The sequence below is a fragment of the Sphaeramia orbicularis genome, chromosome 6 (genome assembly GCF_902148855.1).
Source record: "Sphaeramia orbicularis chromosome 6, fSphaOr1.1, whole genome shotgun sequence".
NCBI lineage: Eukaryota > Metazoa > Chordata > Actinopteri > Kurtiformes > Apogonidae > Sphaeramia > Sphaeramia orbicularis.
Window position 1 is genome coordinate 1,358,478 of NC_043962.1, and position 23,436 is coordinate 1,381,913.

General features: G+C 38.2%; 1 protein-coding gene and 1 long non-coding RNA gene across 2 annotated transcripts; one reads left to right on the forward strand and one right to left on the reverse strand.

Annotated features, from left to right (window-relative positions):
* The first annotated feature begins 1,173 nt into the window (after nucleotides 1-1,173).
* LOC115420331 (uncharacterized) lies at nucleotides 1,174-19,195 on the forward strand. Its single transcript, XR_003935536.1, has 3 exons — nucleotides 1,174-1,184; nucleotides 9,958-9,963; nucleotides 19,077-19,195. It is a non-coding gene; the product is annotated as an uncharacterized LOC115420331 (long non-coding RNA).
* klhdc4 (kelch domain containing 4) lies at nucleotides 1,854-23,206 on the reverse strand. The gene is made up of 13 exons (XM_030135564.1): nucleotides 23,009-23,206; nucleotides 21,491-21,582; nucleotides 20,696-20,774; nucleotides 20,512-20,610; nucleotides 19,470-19,606; nucleotides 17,756-17,848; nucleotides 10,873-11,035; nucleotides 10,701-10,779; nucleotides 9,913-10,121; nucleotides 9,475-9,697; nucleotides 7,764-7,952; nucleotides 6,425-6,571; nucleotides 1,854-2,324 (listed from the first exon to the last, which is right to left on the reverse strand). The coding sequence occupies exons 1-13, from the start codon at nucleotides 23,105-23,107 to the stop codon at nucleotides 2,152-2,154; spliced, it is 1,782 nt and encodes a 593-aa protein (XP_029991424.1). The 5' UTR covers nucleotides 23,108-23,206; the 3' UTR covers nucleotides 1,854-2,151.
* Nucleotides 23,207-23,436: the final 230 nt, after the last annotated feature.

Sequence of the window (23,436 nt, forward strand, 5' to 3'; positions counted from 1 at the left end):
TACAGGACAAACCAACATATATATGTGTAATAAGACTGTTTCTATATGATGAAAACATCAGCAAACCAGCACTTGTGTCATTTGTTCTCTCTCTGTCTCTCTCTCATTGGATAATAGGGATGTAAACAATTAATCGACTAATGATTAATTGTCAATAGGAATTTGCTTGATTAAATCATTAATTGTCAGTTAATTGCCCTTTTCAGTCTGTCCACACCTGTCCGAAGGCTGACGGTTTGTCCACGCTGTGACGCCGTGGCTGGGATAGGCGGTCATGGAACCGGACCATGGAGTTGATGAGTTAGAATGTCTGTATGGACATGGGGGAGGAGCCAAACACAGACCCACCGTCTGTTTGTGGGTGGAGCCAAACACAGACCGACTGTCTGTTTGTGGGTGGAGCCAAACAGACCGACCATCTGTTTGTGGGTGGAGCCAAACACAGACCGACCGTCTGTTTGTGGGTGGAGCTAAACACAGACTGACCATCTGTTTGTGGGTGGAGCCAAACACAGACCAACTGTCTGTTTGTGGGTGAAGCCAAACAGACCAAGCGCCTGTTTGTGGGTGGAGCCAAACACAGACCAACCGTCTGTTTGTGGGTGGAGCTAAACACAGACTGACCGTCTGTTTGTGGGTGGAGCCAAACACAGACCAACCGTCTGTTTGTGGGTGGAGCCAAACACAGACCGACCGTCTGTTTGTGGGTGGAGCTAAACACAGACTGACCATCTGTTTGTGGGTGGAGCCAAACACAGACCAACTGTCTGTTTGTGGGTGAAGCCAAACACAGACCAACCGTCTGTTTGTGGGTGGAGCCAAACAGACCAAGCGCCTGTTTGTGGGTGGAGCCAAACAGACCAAGTGCCTGTTTGTGGGTGGAGCTAAACACAGACTGACCATCTGTTTGTGGGTGGAGCCAAACACAGACCAACCGTCTGTTTGTGGGTGGAGCCAAACAGACCAAGCGCCTGTTTGTGGGTGGAGCCAAACAGACCAAGTGCCTGTTTGTGGGTGGAGCCAAACAGACCAACCGTCTGTTTGTGGGAGCGGTGCACCCCTGAATAAACACACGCACAAATGTGTGGTCGGTATCAGAGCGTTTTCCTGGAGGTCGGTCCAGTCCACGGTTGGTCAGACAGAAGTTAAACCTCCTGCAGACTGCTGATCCAGGACACAGGGATGTCGAGCATTTGCGAAGCTTCAGGAAGAAAAGAGAAATGAGCCAAAAGTTTCACTTTCACTTCTGCGGGGGGGGGGGGGGGGGGCGCTGCACCACCCCGTACCCCCATAGTATTAGAAGTAGGACAGAAAGTGACGCACACACGTGTGTGCGGTTACCATCCAACACACACACATCCTCCGGCCGTACTGTGTACGTGAGAGTACCCCCCCCCCCCCCCCCCATTCCACACCTCCACATCAACAGATGAATTCCACAGGAAACACTGACTGGATCCACTGGTTCAATAAATCAGTCATTCAGGAACATGACCTGCTTTTATCATGGAGTGTATAAACAATATTTAGCTTTTATTCTTATAGACCCTTTTGAAAAAGAAATTCAGGTTCTCAGGAAAATCACCTCTCATCAATTAATCATTAATCGATCAATAAGGGCAATCAACTAACGATTAATTAAGTAATTTGCATCCCTATTGGATAATATTCTTTATTTTGTTTTTTCTCTTTTTTGTGTTTAACAGGTCTGTAGGTTAGTTGTAGAGTTAGTTTTTTTGTATTGTGTCTGTGTGGTTCCTTATGTGTAAGTACATGTTTATGTAAATGTACAATTTTTAAAAAAAAAACTTTTGCGCAGATGTGTGATGGTAAAGTGACTCCAGACTCAGGCGGCTCCCTTATTCCTGTTATTTTGGCTTCTCTTTTTTGTAGCAGCAGGAAACAGAAACAGCGTCATTTCTGTGATGATTGACGGCTGCAGCTTTACAAGTATGGACACAAGTATAAGCGACTCCACACACCAGCAGAATCTGAGTCACTTTAAGAGTCAAATGTGTTTGTGTTCTGAAACTTGAGTGGACTTGCACTCGCAGCACATTTACAGTAAAATGACAGTTACAGGTTGTCGTATCAAAGGCGTTTCATTCTGATCGTACGTCCCACTCACAGTCGCTCCAGCGGTTTCGGCCTCTACTGGTCTTCATAGAAGACTTTAGACATGGCTTGTGCGACCTTGGCAACCTTCTTCTCCTTGGCATCCGGGCCCATGTTGGCGCGCGCCAGTCCAATCCAGTACTGCTGCGTCCGGCTCTGGTAATCCGTCACCGTCTCCCCCTCCTGCACTGCGGGATGCTCGTCTTCATCTGAAAACACAGTCCAAACCAAAACAACAGACAGCGGCATTATTCATCCAGGCTGTTTACTGGAGTACTGCGCCTCAGTGGGTTTAGAGTACGTTTAGACCGCATATGAAAAGTCTACATGTATAGAGTACAGAATTCACAAATAAAACACAGAGGGCAGATCTACTGAGGTCCTGATTTACATATACATGAACGTGCAATCTAGAATTTTGCATGTGGGGTTGAACCACAGATTCCAGAGGATTTACTCAGATTACTTGTGCAAATTACAACAGGTGCAAATAGGGCTGTAAGAAAATATTGGTTCTGCAATATATCGCGATATTTCATTTCACAATACTGTATCGATATTTTTAGGTATTTATTCAAATGTAGATATTGTGGAGGTTCATTTTTGTTTTTTTGTTTTTCTTTTTTGTTTCTATTTTATTTATTCTTACTTAACATTGTTTTATTCAATAATGTTCGTTCCTTTGTTGGATTGAACTCAAATCCTGTTCTGATGTTAGTTGTGAACTAATAGAATCTGAACATTTGAACAGGATCTGAAACTGGAATGTCTGGAAAACAGAATTTCAGTTTGAACACAGTTTGAACATTTGCTGATAGAACATTAGACCCTGTTGGGATCAAATCAAAATGTATTTAGTATTTGTGCAGATTTCTGCTGGAATTCAATTCTTCAAGGAAATGATCATTTAAAAAAGAAACAAACAAAAAATTGCCTTTTTAACAGTATCATGATATATCATGATTCTAGTATTGTGATTTGCATCATATCACACATTCTTACCAAAACACAGCCCTTGGTACAAAGTCTTGCAGACCGCTCTATTTAAATGAGGGTTTTGCGTGTGCTACTGGAGACAATACACTGTAAAAAGTGCTGTGGGATAAACCAGAGTTAATGGGAACAGGGACTGAATGATCCAGATCCAAGGAAATGTAACGTTGGAGGAGTTTTGTCATAGAAGGTGTTGTATGACTCATGTATTTATTTATTTATTTTTCATGTTAGAGGTGGTGGTGGTGGGGGGGGTGTTGTTAGTTTGACTGTCAGGCACACTTAATTTAGTCCCACTGCAGCCTAATGTCGGTGCGTATTTTTAATCACAACCATCAGATCAAGTGGAAACAAGTCCTGTAAAGTGTGTGTGTGTGTGTGTGTGTGTGTGTGGGGGGGGGGGGGCATATGTCTCCATTATGTTTTTTCCCGTCATTCCAAAAATGTTCACACGAGGGTGAAAAAAGCGTTCTCAGCGTCTTGTTTCGTTTCAGTCGCAGCCATAAGTGCACAATTCCACATCCAAACCGTGTGCTCCTCCCTTTCACACGTGTTAAATACTACTACAGTAATACCACTACAGATGGTCCAGAATGCAGCAGCGCGTCTGGTCTTCAATCAGCCTAAAAGGGCACATGTCACCCCCTTACTCATTGAGTTGCACTGGCTACCCATAGCTGCCCACATCAAATTCAAATCTTTAATCCTAGCCTACAAAATTCTCCGTGGGTCTGCTCCTGTCTACTTAGGTGCACTAATACAAGCTTATGTCGCCCCACGACCACTCCGCTCGTCTGGGGAACGTAGTCTGGTGGTCCCCAGACCTTGTACAAGACAATCCAGGCTCTTTTCATGGGTCGTTCCACGTTGGTGGAACACTCTACCAAGTGCTACGAGAACAGAGTCATCCCTGCCTATCTTCAAGAAGCTCCTGCAGACCCAGCTCTTCCGAGAGCACCTCCTGTCCTAGCACTTTCAAACATTCCATTTTAAATATTCTAATAAGGTTTTTCCAGGACAACCACAGATTCTTTCACGATTATCTCTGGACCTGCTGCGGTGGTCCGGCCTCTTCCCTGCCCTCATCATCACCACTCACTTATCCTCAACCGCCTCCATGTGTCTCCCCCTACTCCCCCCTTCTCCCCCTCTCCCCCAGTCCCTATCTCTATCGCTCTCTCTTTTTCCCCTTCTCTACTCTCTCTCTTTAACCCCAGCTGGTCCTGTCACTCGTCCATCCTCCAGGAGTCTGGGTCTGCTCCAGGTTTCTGCTGTTAAAGGGAAGTTTTTCCTTCCACTGTCACCATCACAAGCGTTTGCTCCAGGAGGATTCTGTTGGGTTTCTGTAGAATTGACTTAGAGTCTGGTTTTGACCAACTCTATATATAAAATGTCAAGAGATAACTTTTTTTGTGATCTGGCGCTATATAAATAAAATTTGATTGATTGAGTGATTTAATTGGTTTTCCCCTGTAAGTCGCTTTGGAAAAAAGCGTCTGCCAAATGCGTAAATGCGTAAACATAAATACAGACCCAGTTTCTTTCAGTAAAATTCCTTTCAGGTTTGATAAATCACTTTGCGTGTGCTAAATTCATATATTTACATTTTCTCCTCAGCACACACACACTTTTGTGTAAATGCCCCATATTACATGTTCATCGTGTCTAATGTACTAACTGGATGCAGATGCGCTACTTTGCACCTTTGACAGACTCGACCCTCAGTGTGCACTGGGAGTAAATCAGTTTGTACAGTTTTTTGCGTGTGCAATGAGTTTGCACACGTTTTAATACATGCAAACCTTTAGTAGATCCAATCCACACAAAGAAAATCTGCTTTGACGTGTCAGAAAAATGTCCACATTATGACTGAAAAGGAGCAGAAAGAAGAATAATCTCATATATTCTACGCCCCTATATACTAAATGTGTTTTAGAGTCATTATCTGACCCAGATATGTTTATATACTTTTGTTTATGTATATGTTTATATATTATATACTGGGTCACTAGTCCCTCCCACTTCCTGTAGAGGAGTTTTCTTGAAAAACAGAATCATTAAAAGTCCTGTTCCATTCATACGACCCTGAAGGATTATAATAAACTTATACAAATATACAGTTAAAATAAGGTGTTTTAGGTCTGAAACTATATTTATCAACATCTGTGAGAGTCAGTGTTTTAATTAAGAACCAACTCAATAAAACTAATCAATCAATCAGTCATTTTCAGTTTGGGTACAAAATATAAGTTCATTAATTTGATCTTATTTTCCAGTTTTGCCTCATTTGAGCCGTTCTTACTCCAGATGAGTTTCTACAGCCACTTTATTCATTTATTTGATTGAATTTCTCTGTTGAATTTCTTTAGTTCTACTCCATAAATGTCATCGTCTGTTCTGTATCCAATTGGAAAAGAAGAAATCAATCATTAAGGAATATGACATGTTTTTTTCATGAAGTATATAAAGTTTTCTGTTTGGGTACAAATATAATTTATGTTCATTTAACCCTTTCGTGCATGAATTATGAGAACCTTAATCAAGATTTTTTTCCCCTGTTTTCATTCCTCTTTAGGCATAAAAAATGTGATTGAATTTTTTTTAACCTATTTTTCATGGAGTTCCAAAACTGTCCACTCAGCTGGACACAATGTGTTTCATTTTTGAAGCAAAAAAAAACATGTATTTCCTGATATACTGTGAAAACTATGAAAAAAACATTTTTAATGCAGCTAATCTAATGGTTTCTCACATTTCAACATACTCTAATACTAGTTAGTGCTCATTTCATGGAGATAATTTGCAAAAACAAAAAACTGTTAATTTAATCTAATAACAATTTCCAGTTTTCAAATATGACAGCAGATCAGGTTTATCTAGAACAGCAAAGTTACAGTACTGGTCTGAATGTCAGTGTATTATTATGGGATGGTGCATAAGCGTCCACTGTGTCGGCTGATATGGAACAAAAACAACTAAACCCATGAATATACAAGAGAACAGCTTTGAACAGCCGTGCACTGGAGTGACCAGTATGCATGAAAGGGTTAATTTCATTTTATTTTCCTGTTTTTACCTCATTTGAGTCGTTCTTACTTCTTATGAGTTACTATAGCCACATCCTGTTTATGACTAGTAAAAGCATATTCAAATCTTCAACAGGATTCAGACCCTAGTGGCCATCCGTGGAAATACACCTGATGATGTTTGTGCATTGGCTTCTGTTTCAGGCTGTGGTTGTCGTCAGACGCTGTCATAAATCACATGAAAACAAAAGAGACCCTAAAGTGTAGGAGCTCAGAGAATAGTTTCCTGCCTTCCTCCCCCTCGCTGTCCTCTTCAGACTCCTCCTCCTCCTCCTCTTCCTCCTCCTCTTCCTCCTCCTCTTCCTCCTCCCCTCGTGCTCCCTTCTCCTCCTCCTCTTCGTCCTCTGACTCAGACTCTTCCAGCCACTCTTGTGTCTCTGTGGAGGAACAGTCACAAGTCCAAGTGTAACCAGACGCTCTTTATGTGTTATTTACACACTTCACTTTCTCTGCATTCAAACTGTAGATAAAACGTGGACCTGATCTGACGCCCATATGTGACCCACATCAGAAGCAGAATACTTTATTAATCCCAGGAGGAAATGTTTGTGTGCTACTGTCACTTCATTCAAGTAGAATAAAAAGTAGCAGGAAAGAAATTATCAATATAGTAAAAAGAGAATAAATAGATCAGAGTAGGGATGTGACGATTACCGGTATAACGATAAACAGCGGTAAAATGGCAGACGGTTAGTATTACCGTTTAAATTCTAATTCTCATGATAACTGTGTTTGATTAACACACTTTTAGGGGAGAAAACGCCGATGTAAAGATCTGCTTTTATGTCAAATATTTGAGAATAGTTTTATTTATTACAATTTTAATTTTCTATACCTAATATTTGGAACCAATATTCACTTTTAAAGTCTGTGAAAAGGTTCGTTAAGCATCTGTGTGTTATTTATGCAATAAATTATATACATTTTTCAAATCGGATTTTATATTTTTTTGTGTGTTTTCTGTCCTTTTGTGTTTTTATAACAGTTAAAGTGAAAAAATAACAGACAGATGATATAAATGAAATGCTGAAAACAGATCCCAAACATGGGTATAGTAAACATTTGTTTCTATAGTATATAAAGGCAAAATCAAAAGGACTGAAAAACAGACAAAATAGACTCAGACCACTAAGGGTTAATATTTGAATGTTTCTGACACAGAAGGGACATTGGGACTGTTATTTTATTTGGTTTTTTTGTTGTTTTTCTTTTTTTTTTTTCAAAATACAACTTGGTTAAATTATTTCAGTGTGTGTATCAGTACTTTTTGAACATTTTGAGCACAGTTTCAACAATACCGTGATAATAATGATAACTGTGATAGTTTTGGTCACAATAACAGTGATCTGAAATTTTCATCTGGTTCCATCCCTACTTCCAGAAGTACAGTGTTCTACATGTGATGTCATGTCTTCTTCTGTGTACGCAGGTCACTTCAGGATCGTAGACTGTTCACACATTCAGTCTGATGGCATTGTGTTTGAATTATAATGGGAACAAACATGCAAAAAAAAAAAAAAAAATTTCACCAAAAACTCAGTGTATGAATGAAGCGTTGGTTTGACTCACTTGGGTCCATTTCTACCAGAACCTCCCAGCGGTCCATCTTGTGGAGGTCCAGGCAGTAGAAGTCGTTCAGGGTGAACTGGCGGTCGCCGATCTCAAACATCCCTCCGTACAGGTACAGCTTCCCCTGACGCACCGTTGCCATGGCGCTGGATCTGGCACAGGGCTCCACCAGGGGGGCGGAGGCCGAACCTGAGGAGACCACAACGAAAAATAGTTCCAGTGTCCCTGTAGTAGAGCTGCACAATGTATCATTTGAGCAGCATCATCGCGATATACACATGCGCAATAGTCACATCACAGGTCCTGTGATGTAGGACGAAAATGAACTCAACATGTAACAACACTGAAAAATGAGCAACAAACAAGAGACAATCACCAAAAACAAAGACTTTGTGCCAAAAAGAAAAGCAACGTCATTTATCTGGAATTATTTCAGCTACAGAAGGATGAAACTGAAACACAAGGTCTGTGTCGACAGTGCCTTCCACCTGTCGTCACTACGAATGGAAACACAGCTAATTAGTTTGACCATTTACGTCGGCATCACAGATATTATATCCTCCTGGGTATTTTTTCATATCACAACATATATCACAGGGTTAAAAAAAATCATAACGTCAGTTTTTTTGAATATCGTGCAGCCTTAGCCTGTACGTCAGCGTCATGTTCTATCTGAATCAGTCCCAGTTGAATGTGAGGTTGTTCAGGTTCTGTTCTACGTTCCAGTCCTGTGGTCTGGTTGCAGATCAGTCTAACTATAGAAGTGGGCGGGACTTCACTGGAGGAGAACTCAACTAAATCAGTCAAAGTGACTTCTATCAGTGATCAGTAGGAACTAGACTGATACCTGGAACCATTTACATGTTATAAACCATCAACATATGGACCATTAGAAGGAATGGAACATTTAGAATATTTTTAAAACTTCAACAAAAATTTAAGCATGGGCCTCTGTAAATGGGAATTGTGTGATACCATTCAGACGCACCACTTTTGGACAAACTGTACTGTCAGTACTAGGAGGTAAACTCTGATTATTTTATTCAGTTATTTTGATTAATTCTGACATATTTACAAAGGTGTGTTTTTTTATACAACAATGTTCATACATATGCATGGTCCCTATTAAATAAACCAATAAAAATAAAATAAACTTCTCAAAACTGTGAACAAACTTTGTAGACATTGTCCAAAGGAAGATAAATTTAAAACATGAAATAAATCTGACCGGTAGTTTCATCAGAGAAGATGTTTGAGGAAACTGCTAACGAAGATGACGCCAAACACGACAAAATCGACCAGTGAGCTAAAAACTATCTGAACCTGACTTCATTCCTATATTTGACCTTTTTTTTTTTTTTTTTTTTTTTTAATCTTTATTTCAAACATGTAGACAGTGAAATCAAAACAAAACTCAACCAACAAAATATCAGCACTGGTACATAAAAGGCTGGTAAGTAAACAAAGAAAAATTAATGAATAAAAGAAATGAAATTAAATTAAACATGCTTGAAAAGGAGTAGGAAGAAGTAAAAACTTATATACTCCTACCCCCAGTCTCTAGTCCTTATGATCTCCATATAGCATTTATTATTTTATATGAATATCAATATAATAATATTAATAATAATAGTATAACAATATCACACATCCTTTTTCCTATACACACTACTATACCTTGTATGTGTGTATTTGTTGTGTTTAATCTCACCATCCTCCTCCTCCTCTTCTTCTTCATCTTCTTCCTCTTCAGCTCCAGGGATCACCTCCTTGATGGTCATGATGGTTCCATCCTCAGTGACGATCTCCTTGATGACCTCGGTGGGGCCTTGAGGTGCCTCCTCTTCCTCCCCCTCCTCCTTCTCCTCCTCTCCCTCCCCCTCTGCTCCGCCCTTCCTCCCCCTCCGTCGTTTCTTCTTCTCCGTCTTGTTGCCCTGAACGAACGACCACAGGTTCTATCAGACACAACCTCCATTACAAAGCATCATCCGTCCTCATTAATCTCATTATTTTTTATTTGGGATTAGATTAATGAGAGAAAACAGTCGAATTCTCTATAAGTCATGTATAAAATGTGACTGAAATCTGATGTGGTTCATGTAGGATGTTCTGGTGTTTCCTGGTCCTTCACAGTAAACTTGGATCTCACCCTGAGTAAACCGGGGAACCAGCGGTTCTTCACCGTGTCATACAGGTACAGGTCATTGTAGAAGTCGCCCTCTAGTGTTTCCTCCTCTTCCTCGTCACAAACGCCTCCAAACAGAACCGCCCGACCCGCTGGACCCACCGCCATGGAAAAGCCGGACCGAGGATTGGGTTTGTTACCGGAGGGGTTCAGCCGGGACCAGGACCACTTCTCTGGAGGACGATCAAAGAAAAATGATCCCAGTCTACTTTATTTATCAGTTTTGTACAGCATATACAAAAAACAAAACTGAAACTACAAAAACTCAAAGGTCCATGGTGCAACAAGGAACATAGCAGAAAACAAAAATAAAAAATAGAATATAAATATAAATATACGACATGACTATAAAGAACAGAGGTTGGAGAGAATAAAGAAAACAAAAGTGGCAACAGCAACGTGACAGATGAATTAATAAATAAATAATAAAATTTAACAAATAATTATTGAGTTCAAAGTTTATTAAGTTTATAAAATATAATAATAATAATAATGATACTGATAGTGATGATACTGACAATATTATTATTATTATCTTTGATAATAATAATTATTATTATCATTATATAATACTACTACTACTAATAATAATAGTAATAATAATAATAATAATAATAATAATAATAATGATAATTATTATTATTATTATTATTATTATTATTATTATTATTATTATTATTATTATTATTATTATATAATGATGGTAATAATAATATAAAAGCCCAAAGCATAGACTATAAACTCCTCAGTACCTTGACCGTCTTTGCCCTCTCTCTTCAGGACAAACATGTCAGAATGGATGGTTCCCTTTTCCACGTCCTTCTTGACTCTCTAAATAAATAAACATAAACACAATAATTAAAACGACCTCATTCAATAAAAGTAAGAGTTTGTCCATGAGGTGCGTCCAGTCGCCACACTGACCACTTTGGAATATCCTCCGTAGATGATGACGCCCGAGCCGTCAGGTGTGGAGGTCATCTGACAGGCAGAGCGAGGGCAGGGGGCGGAGCCTGTCGGGGAGAGGCGGGACCAGGTAAAGGTGTCCAAGGAGAAAGCGTAGATGTCATTGTAGTAGATGAAATCCCTGCAGAAGGACAAGAGTGAAGATAACGTCTAGAAGCAAATATGTTCGGCTTTCAGAATCTGAATCCAAACAGCCTTTATGATCATTGTGTGGTCAGGAAATTAGGAGCGCTACTCCAGTCACTGCAACAATATGAATACAAAAATATGTGAGAAAATAAGACAAGAACAAATACTAGAAGCACTCGGAGAGCGCAGACCTCCGCCAAGGCTGATCAGTGGGCCCCCCCACCCCCGATCACCCCCAAAATTTAATCATTTCTTCCTTATCCCATTTCCAACAAACCCTGAAAATTTCATCCAAATCTGTCCATAACTTTTTGAGTTATGTTGCACACTAACGGACAGACAAACAAACAGACAAACCCTGGCAAAAACATAACCTCCTTGGAGGAGGTAATAAAACAAATGGTTTTAGGCACAACAAACCCCGGCCCTCACACCTATTGTAGCGTATTTTGTCATGGGTCCAGCTGATGTCATCATGTCTATGTGTGTGCTGATGTCATCATATCAACTGCCTCCATATATGTATGTGTGACAAGTTTGAAGGAAACTGAAACAAAATTGATGTTTTTATAGACATGAAATTTCACCCATTATAAGTAAATGGGAGAAAAAAAGGTATAAAAAATTCATAAAAACTGAAACTTTGACCAACTTTTATCAACATATAATCACACTACTCTGGGTCACTGGTAATCTATAAACTACATTTGGTATGAATTCAACCAATAGTTTTGCTGCTAGAGTGTTAACAAAAAAAGAAACAAACCGAACCAAAAACAATACCCCTGGCCTCCCTTTCAGGGGGCGAGGTAATCATAAAAACTAATGAGTAAAATTAAAAAATAGGATACAAATTTTTGCAGAAAGTAATATAAGAATGTAACTAAAGGTAGAATAAAATTAAAATAGACACAAAACATGAATAGACACAATTTCAACAATATTCAGACATTCCATTTTAAATGTATTATCATGTGTATTCTGTTGTTTTTACTTGGTATTTTTAATTTCACTGTTTTTAACTCTTTCAGTGCCATGGGCCGATTAAATCGGCTTTACGAAAACAACCTGTAAAGTGCCACGGGCCGATCAGATCAGCTTTGGAGAACACACCATATTTGTGGACAAACAAACCATCCACCCCCATTTCCTTCTCACATTTCGATGACGTTCTTTCTGTGTCCCCCTTTTGAGACCAAGCAGACGGGAATTTGAGGTCACGCGACCGAATAATATTTTTATATCTTTTTAATGTTTCTTATTCTCCGGTGTTTCATCAGAGGGAGCCCTCCATGCCGGGGGGCGGCTGTGGACTCCGGGGGCTGTGGCGCCTTCTCTCACTGGGGTCCGCTCCTTTCTGGTGGGTGGGGGTCCCAGTTGGCCCTCTCCCACTAGTTGGGATGCGGGGCTGTGTTGCTGGTGCCTGGTCGCCGGGGTCGGCGGCTGCCTCCTGGTGCGGACGGCTCCCTGAGACAGCGCCTCCTAAACTGATGTTTTACTTTTACTTGTACATTTTTGTTCTGGTCTACCCGTGCTCAGTCAGTCTTCTTAAGTATGTGTGAGCTTGTGGGTTTGCATGTATATGTGTGTGTGTGTGTGTGTGTGTGTGTGTATGTGTATGTGTATGTGTGTGTGTGTGTGTGTGTGTGTGTGTGTGTATGTGTGTGTGTGTGTGTGTGTGTGTGTGTGGGTGTGTGTGTGGGTGGGTGGGCGTGTGTGTGCGTGTGTGTGTGTGTGTGGGTGAGTGGGTGGGTGTGGGTGGGGGGCGGTACTGATTTTTAAACTGATATGTAAAGCACTTTGTGCTACAGTTTTTAATGTATGAAAAGTGCTATATAAATAAAGATTATTATTATTATTATTATTATTATGAATTATGCAAATTACGATCAATAATGAATCGGCTGCATCCGGTGCGTTTTGAATCTAATTAGCAATCGGTCGGATGTTACCGAGCGGTTTCCTGCAGGATTCTTCAAATATTATAAAAACGACGCGAAATACTGAAAAACGGCCAAATTCTGTGGCACTTTTAAGGCTTATTAGCCCCTTAACTGTCTGGCACTTAAAGAGTTAAGTGCACAGCTGCTTTTATGTCTTTTTAGTCTATTCTTGTATTTTAGTCTATTATTTTGCTTTTTATTCTTTTGTGCGACACTTTTAACTGTACAGCTGTTTTTAATCTATTCTTGTATTTTTCTTTCATTTTTGGTTTTTCCCTTGTAAGTTGCTTTGGAAAAAAGTGTCTGCCAAATGCATAAATGTAAATGTAAACATTAACAGTATGTAAGTCTATAAAAATATCCTGGTTGAACTCTTGAAAACAGTTCCACGGTCAAAACTCAGTAAAAACATAGAAAGAAAAAAAAAATCAAATGCAAACAACAGTAAAAACAAAAAACCACAAGGAAAACAGTGTTTAAAAAAAAAAAAAAAAAAAAAAGCCCAAACCATGTATTTTTTACAACAAGTCGGTCTCACTCACTGCTCTGTTTCACCCCCCCCATTCCACAGGGGGTGTGGGGGTGAACTGAGCATGCTCAGATGTCTATGGAAAGAACAAGGTCCGTTCTATCAACACATTTAGAAATGTTTCCTATTGAGCAAACGGTTGAATTTCTATGAATATTTAAACTAAATCATACGTTCAGAACGCTCAGCACAGACACGTCAGGGGTTAAAGGGTTAAACTGACATGTTTAGAGGCAGACTCTGTTCCTTGACTTAAGGATTTGCATAATAAGGCTTAGGTGATGCCCAAAATGGCTTGGGTTCTGCACCCACGCCAAAAAATAAAGGTGTAAAGCAGGGGTGTCAAACTCATTTCAGTTCAGTTCCACATTCAGGCCAATATAATCTGAAATGGGCCGGCCCAGTAAAATAATAACAGAGAAAAATGTACATTTACATTATGGAAATGTTTACATCTACAAACTTTTCTGAATAACACAAACAACCTGAAATATCTTGAGTGCAATTTTGACAGTTTTCTGCCTCAGTTTATCATTGACACATGTGCATTGGAACTTAAATTACAATTACAAATACACAAAACATTTAGTCACAGGCAGAATATTGGTAAAATTACACTCACATTTCTTAACACATTTCAGTTTGTTCATATTTGTTCAGGTTATTCACATATTTTGTAAAAGTATAGTTTGTAAATATGAATATTTTCATGTAATGTTTTTTTGTTGTTTTTTTTTTTACACAAAAATAAAGGAAAAAAATGGTAGTTGTCATTATTTCTAGGCTATTATGATAGTATTTGACTGGTCTGACCCACTTCAGATCATATTGTTCTGAATGTGGAATCTGAACTGTGTGTAAACTGTATGATGTCTTATACTTGTGCTTTGCATTATTCTGTCAAGATTTATGGCGCCGGGGATGCCGGCAGCCTGTTACGTATTGTGCTGTTACTGTAACAAAGTAATTTCCCCATTGTGTGGATCAATAAAGTAAGTCTAAGTCTAAGTCTAACTACATCGATTAATATCTACAATGTAATTTGTGCGTTTCACAAATTCATCCCGCACAGGTCTTGCGAAGTGGCGGTAAGGTAAAAAAAAAAAGTGCAGAATAAATGGTTAGTACCTTGATAAAATATAGTATCTGAGGCTTACAAAACTGCAAAGAAAAAAATCTTTTGATGAGGGATTCTCAAAAAAACGTAATTTGAAAATTATAACTAATTTCTCCACAAATTACAGTATATTTATGGAAAGTGACGTGATTTTGATATGCTTCCCAAAGTGCAATATTGCAGATATCATACTAATGTGACTTTTAGGAATGAAAAAAGATGTTTTATGGGTTGCTGGGTGTAAAATTTACAAATATTTATGGATATTTAATATCCAAAAATAATTTGATTGGATTTAGTTCAGAGGCCTTAATGCCGGTACCTCCTTATGCCTATCTACCGCGTCAAGGTACCAATCATAGACAGGTTTTTTTCTTTTTTTTCCTTTTTTTCTTTTTTTTTCTTTTTTTGTTTTATATTTTTTAATTTAATCTTAAATGTTCTATCTATGTAATTGTTAAGAACATGGAATGAATGAGATTGAAAGAAACGAAAAACAAATCACGGAGGACTAGAGAAAGCAACATTTAACATCTAACAGCTGTTATCCTTGCTTATTGCTCATGGCTCTTTTGTAGGTGCTTCTAACCCAGAGACATTGTATACTTTTCACTTGTGAAAGTGATAGACAAGACAAGGAAATCAATAATTTACTTATGCCTTGCGTTGTATGTTACTACACACTTGTGCAGCTGACTGCCATATTCCTTGTGGCTCATGGCTCTTTTGTAGCCGCTGCCAACCCACAGGCTATCAAAGTCAGAGTGCACGCTCTCTGAAGCCTGCTCTGGCCAATATCCCAGTCCTCTGTTTGAAGACTTCTGACGGCTGAGGAATTGTTTAACATGCACAAAGACTGCATGGACCTTAGGCGTGACACTCAAGTCAAGTTTCAAGAAGGCTTCAGCAAACCTTCTGACATGAACCTGAAAATCTGGACTTAATGACATCCCAAAGCAAGTTCTCCTGACCATGTTAAAAGCGGTGAAAGCTTCCACAGCTGGTGCTCCAACATGAAAAACTCCTGCCTTCTGAAGAATTTGTTCAAGGCTGTCAGTATTGGACAACAAAGTCCTGCACTGGTTAGGGTTAGGGTTACTATCTGTTTATTTCAACCTCAAAAAAAGAACAAGCTGCTTCCAAAAAGATTTGATAACAGTCTCTGGCATGTATCACAGTACCAAACAGATATTCAGTTTAGCATGTAACAGAAAAGAATTGGTAGGGAAAACAACCCACTGACTGTTTAGGTCATATAGAAACAATTTCTATCCTAACATTAGATTTGATGAAGCTAATAGAAATACAAACATGCGAACTACTGTGGAACACCAAAATCACGATGTACCTCGTAATGTAGATGTATGGAAGGCCTAGTGTTTTAACAGATTAATGTATGAAAAGAAGTAAATGGACCAGATGGGCTCTCCACAATGGTGCTGAAAGCATATCAGCTGCAAATATGTAGTAAAAATTCACGAGACACTTCTCCTTGCGAATCTTCATATGGTGGAATCACGAGCACCAAGATCAAAATTGATTGAAAAACTAATGGAATATGCGTCAGGAATATTTTTGTGCAACAATCGCAGGCTTTCTGTCTAAGGAATAAGATAAGTGAATGTGCTTCAGTAGTCATGTGAATCTTTATTACTCTTTCATCTTGCCATTAACACTGTACCTCGGCAAGGATGTGTGTACTCACTATCACTGTTTACTGTTTATGTCATTCACAATTGTGCTAATGACATATTGTTCTATGGAAGCATATCCGAAAGAAACGTGACTGGTACCCTCTAACAGGGGATAAGGGAGAGGGGGGAGATATGTAACATGTTTATGTTGGTAAATCTTCTGAGCTTAATACAGTCAATATCACTTAGGTATATTTTCAATTAGTAATCTTCAAAACATCAGTTTCATGTTTTAAATGCCACTTTTAGTCAGACACTTGCAGTTGTATGCCTTAGCGAGTAATAAAAACTATGTTATTTTGGTAAAAAAATAACCTTATCTTTAAAACACATTTTCTTGGGATTCCCTCATCAAAAGATTTTTTTCTTTGCAGTTTTATAAACCTCAGATACTGAATTTTAACATGGTACCAACCATTTATTCTGCACTTTTTTTTTTACCTTACCGCCACTTCGCAAGACCTGTGCCCGTGGGTCGGATTGGACCCTTTGGTGGGACGGATTTGGCCCACGGGCCGCATGTTTGACACCTGTGATGTACAGCATCCAAAGTAACTCAAGAAACAACATTTAGTTTGTTCGTAGGTGAACCATCCAACTGGTAAAGAACTATTCTGACAACTGAAAGATCTGATGGTAAAAAATATCAGAATTCTCATTAATATCTGATCTACACTCTCATTAACTTGAATATCAATATTTTACAGCTTTGCTTCCTTCATGACTGTGAACTGAACCAGACATTTGAGTTTGTCGTAGGGATGGAACCAGATGAAAATTTCATATCATGGTTATTGTGACCAAAATTATCAGTTATCATTATTATCACGGTATTGTTGAAACTGTGCTCAAAATGTTCAAAAAGTACTAATACACACACTGAAATAATTTAACCAAGTTGTATTTTGGGAAAAAAAAAAAATTACAGGTACAATGTCCCTTCTGTGTCAGAAACATTCAAATATTAACCCTTAGGGGTCTGAGCCTATTTTGTCCATTTTTCAGTCCTTTTGACGTTGCCTTTCTATACTATATAAACAAATGTTTACTATACCCATGTTTGGGATCTGTTTTTTCAGGCTTAAAGGGTTAAGGGATTGATCATCATTTATTATAATCTTACCCTCTGTATTTTGCATTTCTTCAGTGTAAATCGTGCATTTTCCTATATTTAATTCACTGATCATGTAGACGTTCATAAAAGCTCAGAGTAAATTCAAAGGTTATTATATCAAAACAGAAAAAAATTACAAAAAAGTGACTTAAATCTTTCCCAGACTTACAGAAAATATTTTAATATTTTATATTTTTTAGGGAAAACCCAAAGAAAAGACACACAAAGGCCATGTAATCCAACCTGTTCCCTTCTCACCACTACTGTTACTCTAGTCTATTATCCTAACTGTTACTACATGACCCTTCTACTCACCTGGTGCTTTCGTGAAAACCTCCAAACACCAGCAGTTGTCTCTTACTGAGGACCATCCTGTGGCCGCTGCGACCTGACGGACCCCCGGACACCCTGCACCACAAATGAACACATTACTGTTAAATGATGAGGTGTCAGACTCATTTAATATGATCTGAAGTAAAACTACAAAAGCAGTCAGAGAGCGCAGACCTCCGCCAAGGCAGATCAGCCCCTCCTTCTTGTTTTTTGTATAAAGTTGTGAAACTCTTGTCCACAAATGAGGACAGAAAACCCAAAGCTGGGTCTGAGGAGGTTAAAATTAATTTAAAAGTATGAAATTGCCACAGAGGGAGGAAAAAATCCTGAATGGGGAAACACGATGCATCAAAAATGATTATAATCATAATAATCGCAAGTAGAAAAGCACTCGGAGAGCGCAGACACACACACACACACACACACACACCCCGGGCCAGTATCAACATTTACTGAAAATTTCATCAAAATCCATCCATAACTTTTTGAGTTATCTTACAAACAGACAAATAAACAAACAAACAAACAAACAAACTGACAAACAAACCCCAATGAAAACATAACCTCCTTGGCAGAGGTAATGATAACATAATAACTTATCAATAATGTCAACTGCAAACTTATCTCTATGTTTTAATATGAAAAAAGTACAATTACATGATGAAAATGTTTACATCTACAAATTCTCCATAAAAAAAAATATGATTAATAGGAACAATCTGAAATTTCTGAGGAAAAATAAGTGCAATTTTAACAATAGTATGTCTCACCTTCTTATTTTCACAACTTACAAATCACAGTGGATCTACAAAAACACAAAACATTTAGTAACAGGCAGAAAATCTGTTAAAATTGCACTTTTTTTTTTAGAAGTCAGGTTGTTGATGGTTGTGTATATTATGCACATAATTAATGAACTAATAGTTTGTAAATGTCATTATTTTCATCATTTTTTCACACTAAGAGAAAAATTTGGTGTTGTGATATTTTATTGGTTGTTATCATATTGGTCTGTGTGTGCCCCCTGAACGATAAAGGATTTTGTTTGAATTAAGGATTTTTGCATGAATTAAGCAAAAAAAAAAAAAAAATCTTGAATTAAGCAAATAATCTGCCAATGGAACAAGTGAAAATTATCTTGGTCAGATTTATGTAAATCAGATTTTCCAGATCTATTGTCTATAAATCAGTTCTTATATAAAGTTCCTCTTTAGGTGATTCTGTCTGATTTTAAGTGTGATCAGATATTTGGAACAGAAATGAGACAAATACACTTGGTCACATTTAGATTTTTGCAGTGAAGCAAACTGAACTAAAACTGTTAAAAATTAGAACAGCTGGTGTTTGTATAATTACCAAGAACCAGAACAAATGTCTATAACTGTTAATACTTCTACTCCAAGTACTCACAGTGGATATACTACTACTACAAATACAAGTACTAACAGTGGATATACTACTACTGCAACTGTTAGAACAAATAATAATAATAGAAACCACTAGCATCTATATAATAAACACTGTCACAACTATAATATAATGTATAATATTTTCAGTGTAATTTTTGTATTTCATAACTTCATCCTGTGGGCCACACTGGACCTTTTAGCGGGCCAGTTTGAACCCATGTTTATGTTTAACAGCCCTGATTTACAGCATCCTTAAATACAGCTTGGGTTCCCGTCCGTCTACATACTTGATGTGTTCCCAGGTGTGCGTGGCCAGGTGCAGCACCCACAGGTCCTTGTAGTGATAAAACTGCTCCCCATTTGGAGAAGCAAACTCTCCCCCGAACACCCAGAGCTGACCCCCACCCTGAGGAACCACCACCGCCTGAGGGGGGGAAGAGAAAGGAGGAGGGAGGAGAAAAAAAGAGCTGCATCATCCCAGTCAGATACGTAGGTTTATCCTCTAATTCTTTTTTTTTTTTTTGCTACAGGCTGATCAGCTGTGATGACATTTCTGACAAAGTTTCCACTCATCTGTGTTGCAGTACGCTGCCACCCTGTGGCCGAAATAAGGAATCACACAATAAAACAAGAAAAGCACTCAGAGCACAGACCTCTGCCAAGACAGATCTGCCCCCCCCCACCCCGATCACCACCAAAATTTTAGCATTTCTTCCTTGTGCCAGTATCAACATTTCCTGAAAATTTCATGAAAATCCGTCCATAACTTTTTGAGTTATCTTGCTAACAAACAAACAAACAAACAAACACCCAAACACACAAGCAAAGTGATCACAATACCTCCTGGCGGAGGTAAATATAGTGAAAGACAAAAAAAAAAAAAAAATCCAAACTATTATGAATGTACAGTTGCAGAAAAAATGATTAGACCCTCCAAAGTCTGACCAAAGAGCTGATATCTATCCATTTAACATGTTTTCTTGATAATAATCAAAATCACTTCCGTTCTTACATTAATATCTATGTCAAAAACAGTGCTTTTAGAAATTCCATGTTTTCTGTCTGTTTTAGTCACATGACACACACAGGAGTTAGGACTGGATTGCATAACCGTTGTTTTTGATGACTTTGGATGGTCTAATCATCGACTGTGTAAACTCAGGCTTTCCTTGTAGTACCTGAAAAACTAAAACTAACACCAAAACGGAATTAAAACGAAACTAAAAAAATGGTCAAACCGAAAAGTAAGAACTACTTATAGACTTGTAAAACCATCTAAAACTAAAACCATCTAAAACTAGCTCAATAAAATGCTGTGTGTGGTCGTACCTGGTGGGAGCAGCGTGGAGGAGGAGGGTTGGGGATGTCAGATTTAACCCAGGTGTTCTTTTTGATGTTGTAGAAGTACAGATCATTGTACAGGTACGTCTGTGACAAAACAAAAGACCAGACAGCAGGTTTATTCACGTCTGCTCACTTAAAGGAGTAATTAAAGACCTTGGGACATGACTACCTTCTTTCCATTGAAGTATTCTCCTCCAAAAAGGATGAGTTCATCTTTCTCAGGATGAGAATTAAGAGACGCATTGAGTCTGGAAAGCAGGAAGAAAAGTGAGAGTAAGAAACATCTGTTTGTCCTGACTGTATCTGTCAGTCCTGACCAAGGTAATAATAGATTTGGATTTTTCATTCTACTTTAGTTTTATTTAGTTTTGACTTTTTTTTTTTTTTTTTTTTTTAAATTTAGTTAGTTTTAATTTGTTTTTAGAGCAGGTTTGCTAGTTTTTAGTAGTTTTTGTTATTTTCTAAATGTTAAGTTTTAGTTTAGTTTTATTTTAATTGTAGTTTAGTCGTCTCTTTTCTCTTCTTCTCTGTCGTCGTATTCAAATAAATCCCAGACAGGACTCTGCTGCTTTCTCCCAACTTTAGTCTCCATGTTTCCAGGTAGAGTGGGGACCAGAAGACGACTGGAAACCACAAGTGAACACAAGTGACGGACCCTTAAATATCATATGGTGCCAGCAGATAAAATTGCTTGAGGGAAATAAATCGATTTCATATCAATCCAACATTGACAAAGATGAAAACGAAGGGAATTTTATCCATAATTTTTATCCATTTTAGTTAGTTTTGTAAACACAATACAGTTTCAGTTAGTTATCGTTTTTTTTTTAATTACAGATTTTATTTATTTCAGTTAACGAAAATGTTTTTACAATTCTAGTTTTTGTCATTTCGTTAATGATAAGAACCTTGGTGCTGACTGACAGCTGTGTGTTGAACTTTTACATGTTCGTCTCATGCACACCTCGGTGATGGAGGAGGACACGTCGTCTCCACAACTTGGGTTTTCTTTGCATCCAGATTCTGAAACTCAGCGATTAGAGCTTCCAAATCCTCCTAGAGAGAAAAACAGAAACAAAGGAACAATAAGTGATTACTATTATCAGATAACCGGATAAAAACTTGTTAAAGTCGAAGACATGTTTGTAACACTCTCTCCAAATAGTGACCTGTTTAATTTTTAGGTTAACATAATAGACATAATACTTAATAATAAATACAGAGTTGACAGACAGAAGAAAATCATTTGCGCTCCATTAACTTCTGAGAGAACTTGACATAAGGGGGAAGATTTAAACCAAAATTACAGATCTTTGAGTGACCAACTTTGACACTGTCACCTCTACCAATAAATAGGAAACAAAATGGCTGAATATATTAAGACAAGTACAGATTTCAACAGTTCTGATTGCCTTTTGCTTTTCAGAGTACTTAATTCAGAGAATGTGTTGTTTGAAATTATTATAGAATGCAGTAAAACGTGGCTTTTTTTGCTGAGGATTTTCAACAATGAATATGAAATTTCGACATTAAAATTAAAAGATTTATCAGGTTTAGTGATTCACTTTTGAGCTGCTTTCAAACAAACCAAACATGACATTCCTCCAAAATTAAAATAAAATGTGTTTCAATGTTAATATGAATAAAATCACAGAGTTTTTGCCCAAAAAGATGTAGGTAGCAGTGAGCTCCGTGCATGTTCTGTGACACCGTAAAATCACAGGTGTCAAACATGTGGCCCGGAGGCCAAATCCGGCCCACCAAAGGGTCCAATCCGGCCCTTGGGATGAATCTGTGAAATGTAAAAATTACACTAAGATATTAACAATGCTTTTAGTTCAGGTTCCACATTCACACTAATTCAATCTCATGTGGGCAGGACCAGTCAAATACTATCATAAAAACACATAAATAATGACAACTGCAAATGTTTCTCTTTGTAAATGTAAATATTTTCATATATTTACACTAAAACAAAGTAGAGTTTTGCAAAAAATGTGAATAACCTGAAATGTGTTGAGAAGTAAGTACAATTTTAACAAAATTTTGCCTGTTACTCAATGTTGTGTATGTTTGTGGTTCCACTGTGATCTGTAAGTTCTAATGAACATGTGGAAATGATAAACTGAGGCAGAATATTGTTAAAATTACACTGATTCTTTCAGTTTGTTCATGTTATTCACACCTTTTGAAAGGAGAGTTTCTAGATGTAAACCTTTTCATAATGTAAATTTACTTTTTTCGCCCTGGAACATAGAGAAAAGTTTGGAGTTGACCTTATTTCTATATTATTCTGTTCTTATTTGACTGTTGTGGCCCACTGCAGATCAGATTTAGCTGAATGTGGAACTGAACTAACAGGAGTTTGACACCTCTGCTCCAAAACAACAGAAAATGTGATTCAATGTTAATATGAATAAAATCAGAGTTTTTGCCCCAAACCTGTCGGTACCAGTGAGCTCCGTGCATGTTCACACTTTACCTCCTCTCGTTTGGATCTCTTTGAAACCTTTTTCTCCATTTTGGCGGCAGTTTTCTCCGCTCCTTTCACCTTCTTTTCTTTCTTTCCTTTTTTACCCATAACTACAGCGACTCCACCTCAAAATATTCCAAAATACTCACTTAACCGAATGAATAAGTGTTTGTCACATGGAAAACCCAAACAAACTCACACGCCCAAGTTTTTCCTGTCACCCGGAGATTTACTTCCGGTAACAACAACGGCGCAGGCGCAGTGTAGAAATGTCAGCGCGCCCCCTAGTGCTGTGGAGGACACCCCGAACTGCACAGTGTGGGCAAAGAGCTCTGGATGGAGAAGGAAAAAGGGGTTTTTAATCATAATATCACACAAATGTCAATAAAAACATGAGAAAAGTGTGACAAGATTATAAAATTTCAAGTTTACATCTA

Excerpts from the sequence above, each read along its gene's own strand:
- klhdc4 (XM_030135564.1), bottom strand. The coding sequence starts at position 23,107 with ATGGGTAAAAAAGGAAAGAAAGAAAAGAAGGTGAAAGGAGCGGAGAAA. Across the intron at positions 9,698-9,912 it reads GGTTCCCCGGTTTACTCAGG|GGCAACAAGACGGAGAAGAA; the intron begins GTGAGATCCAAG and ends TCGTTCGTTCAG. Across the intron at positions 7,953-9,474 it reads AGAAGAGGAGGAGGAGGATG|GTTCGGCCTCCGCCCCCCTG; the intron begins GTGAGATTAAAC and ends TGGTCTCCTCAG.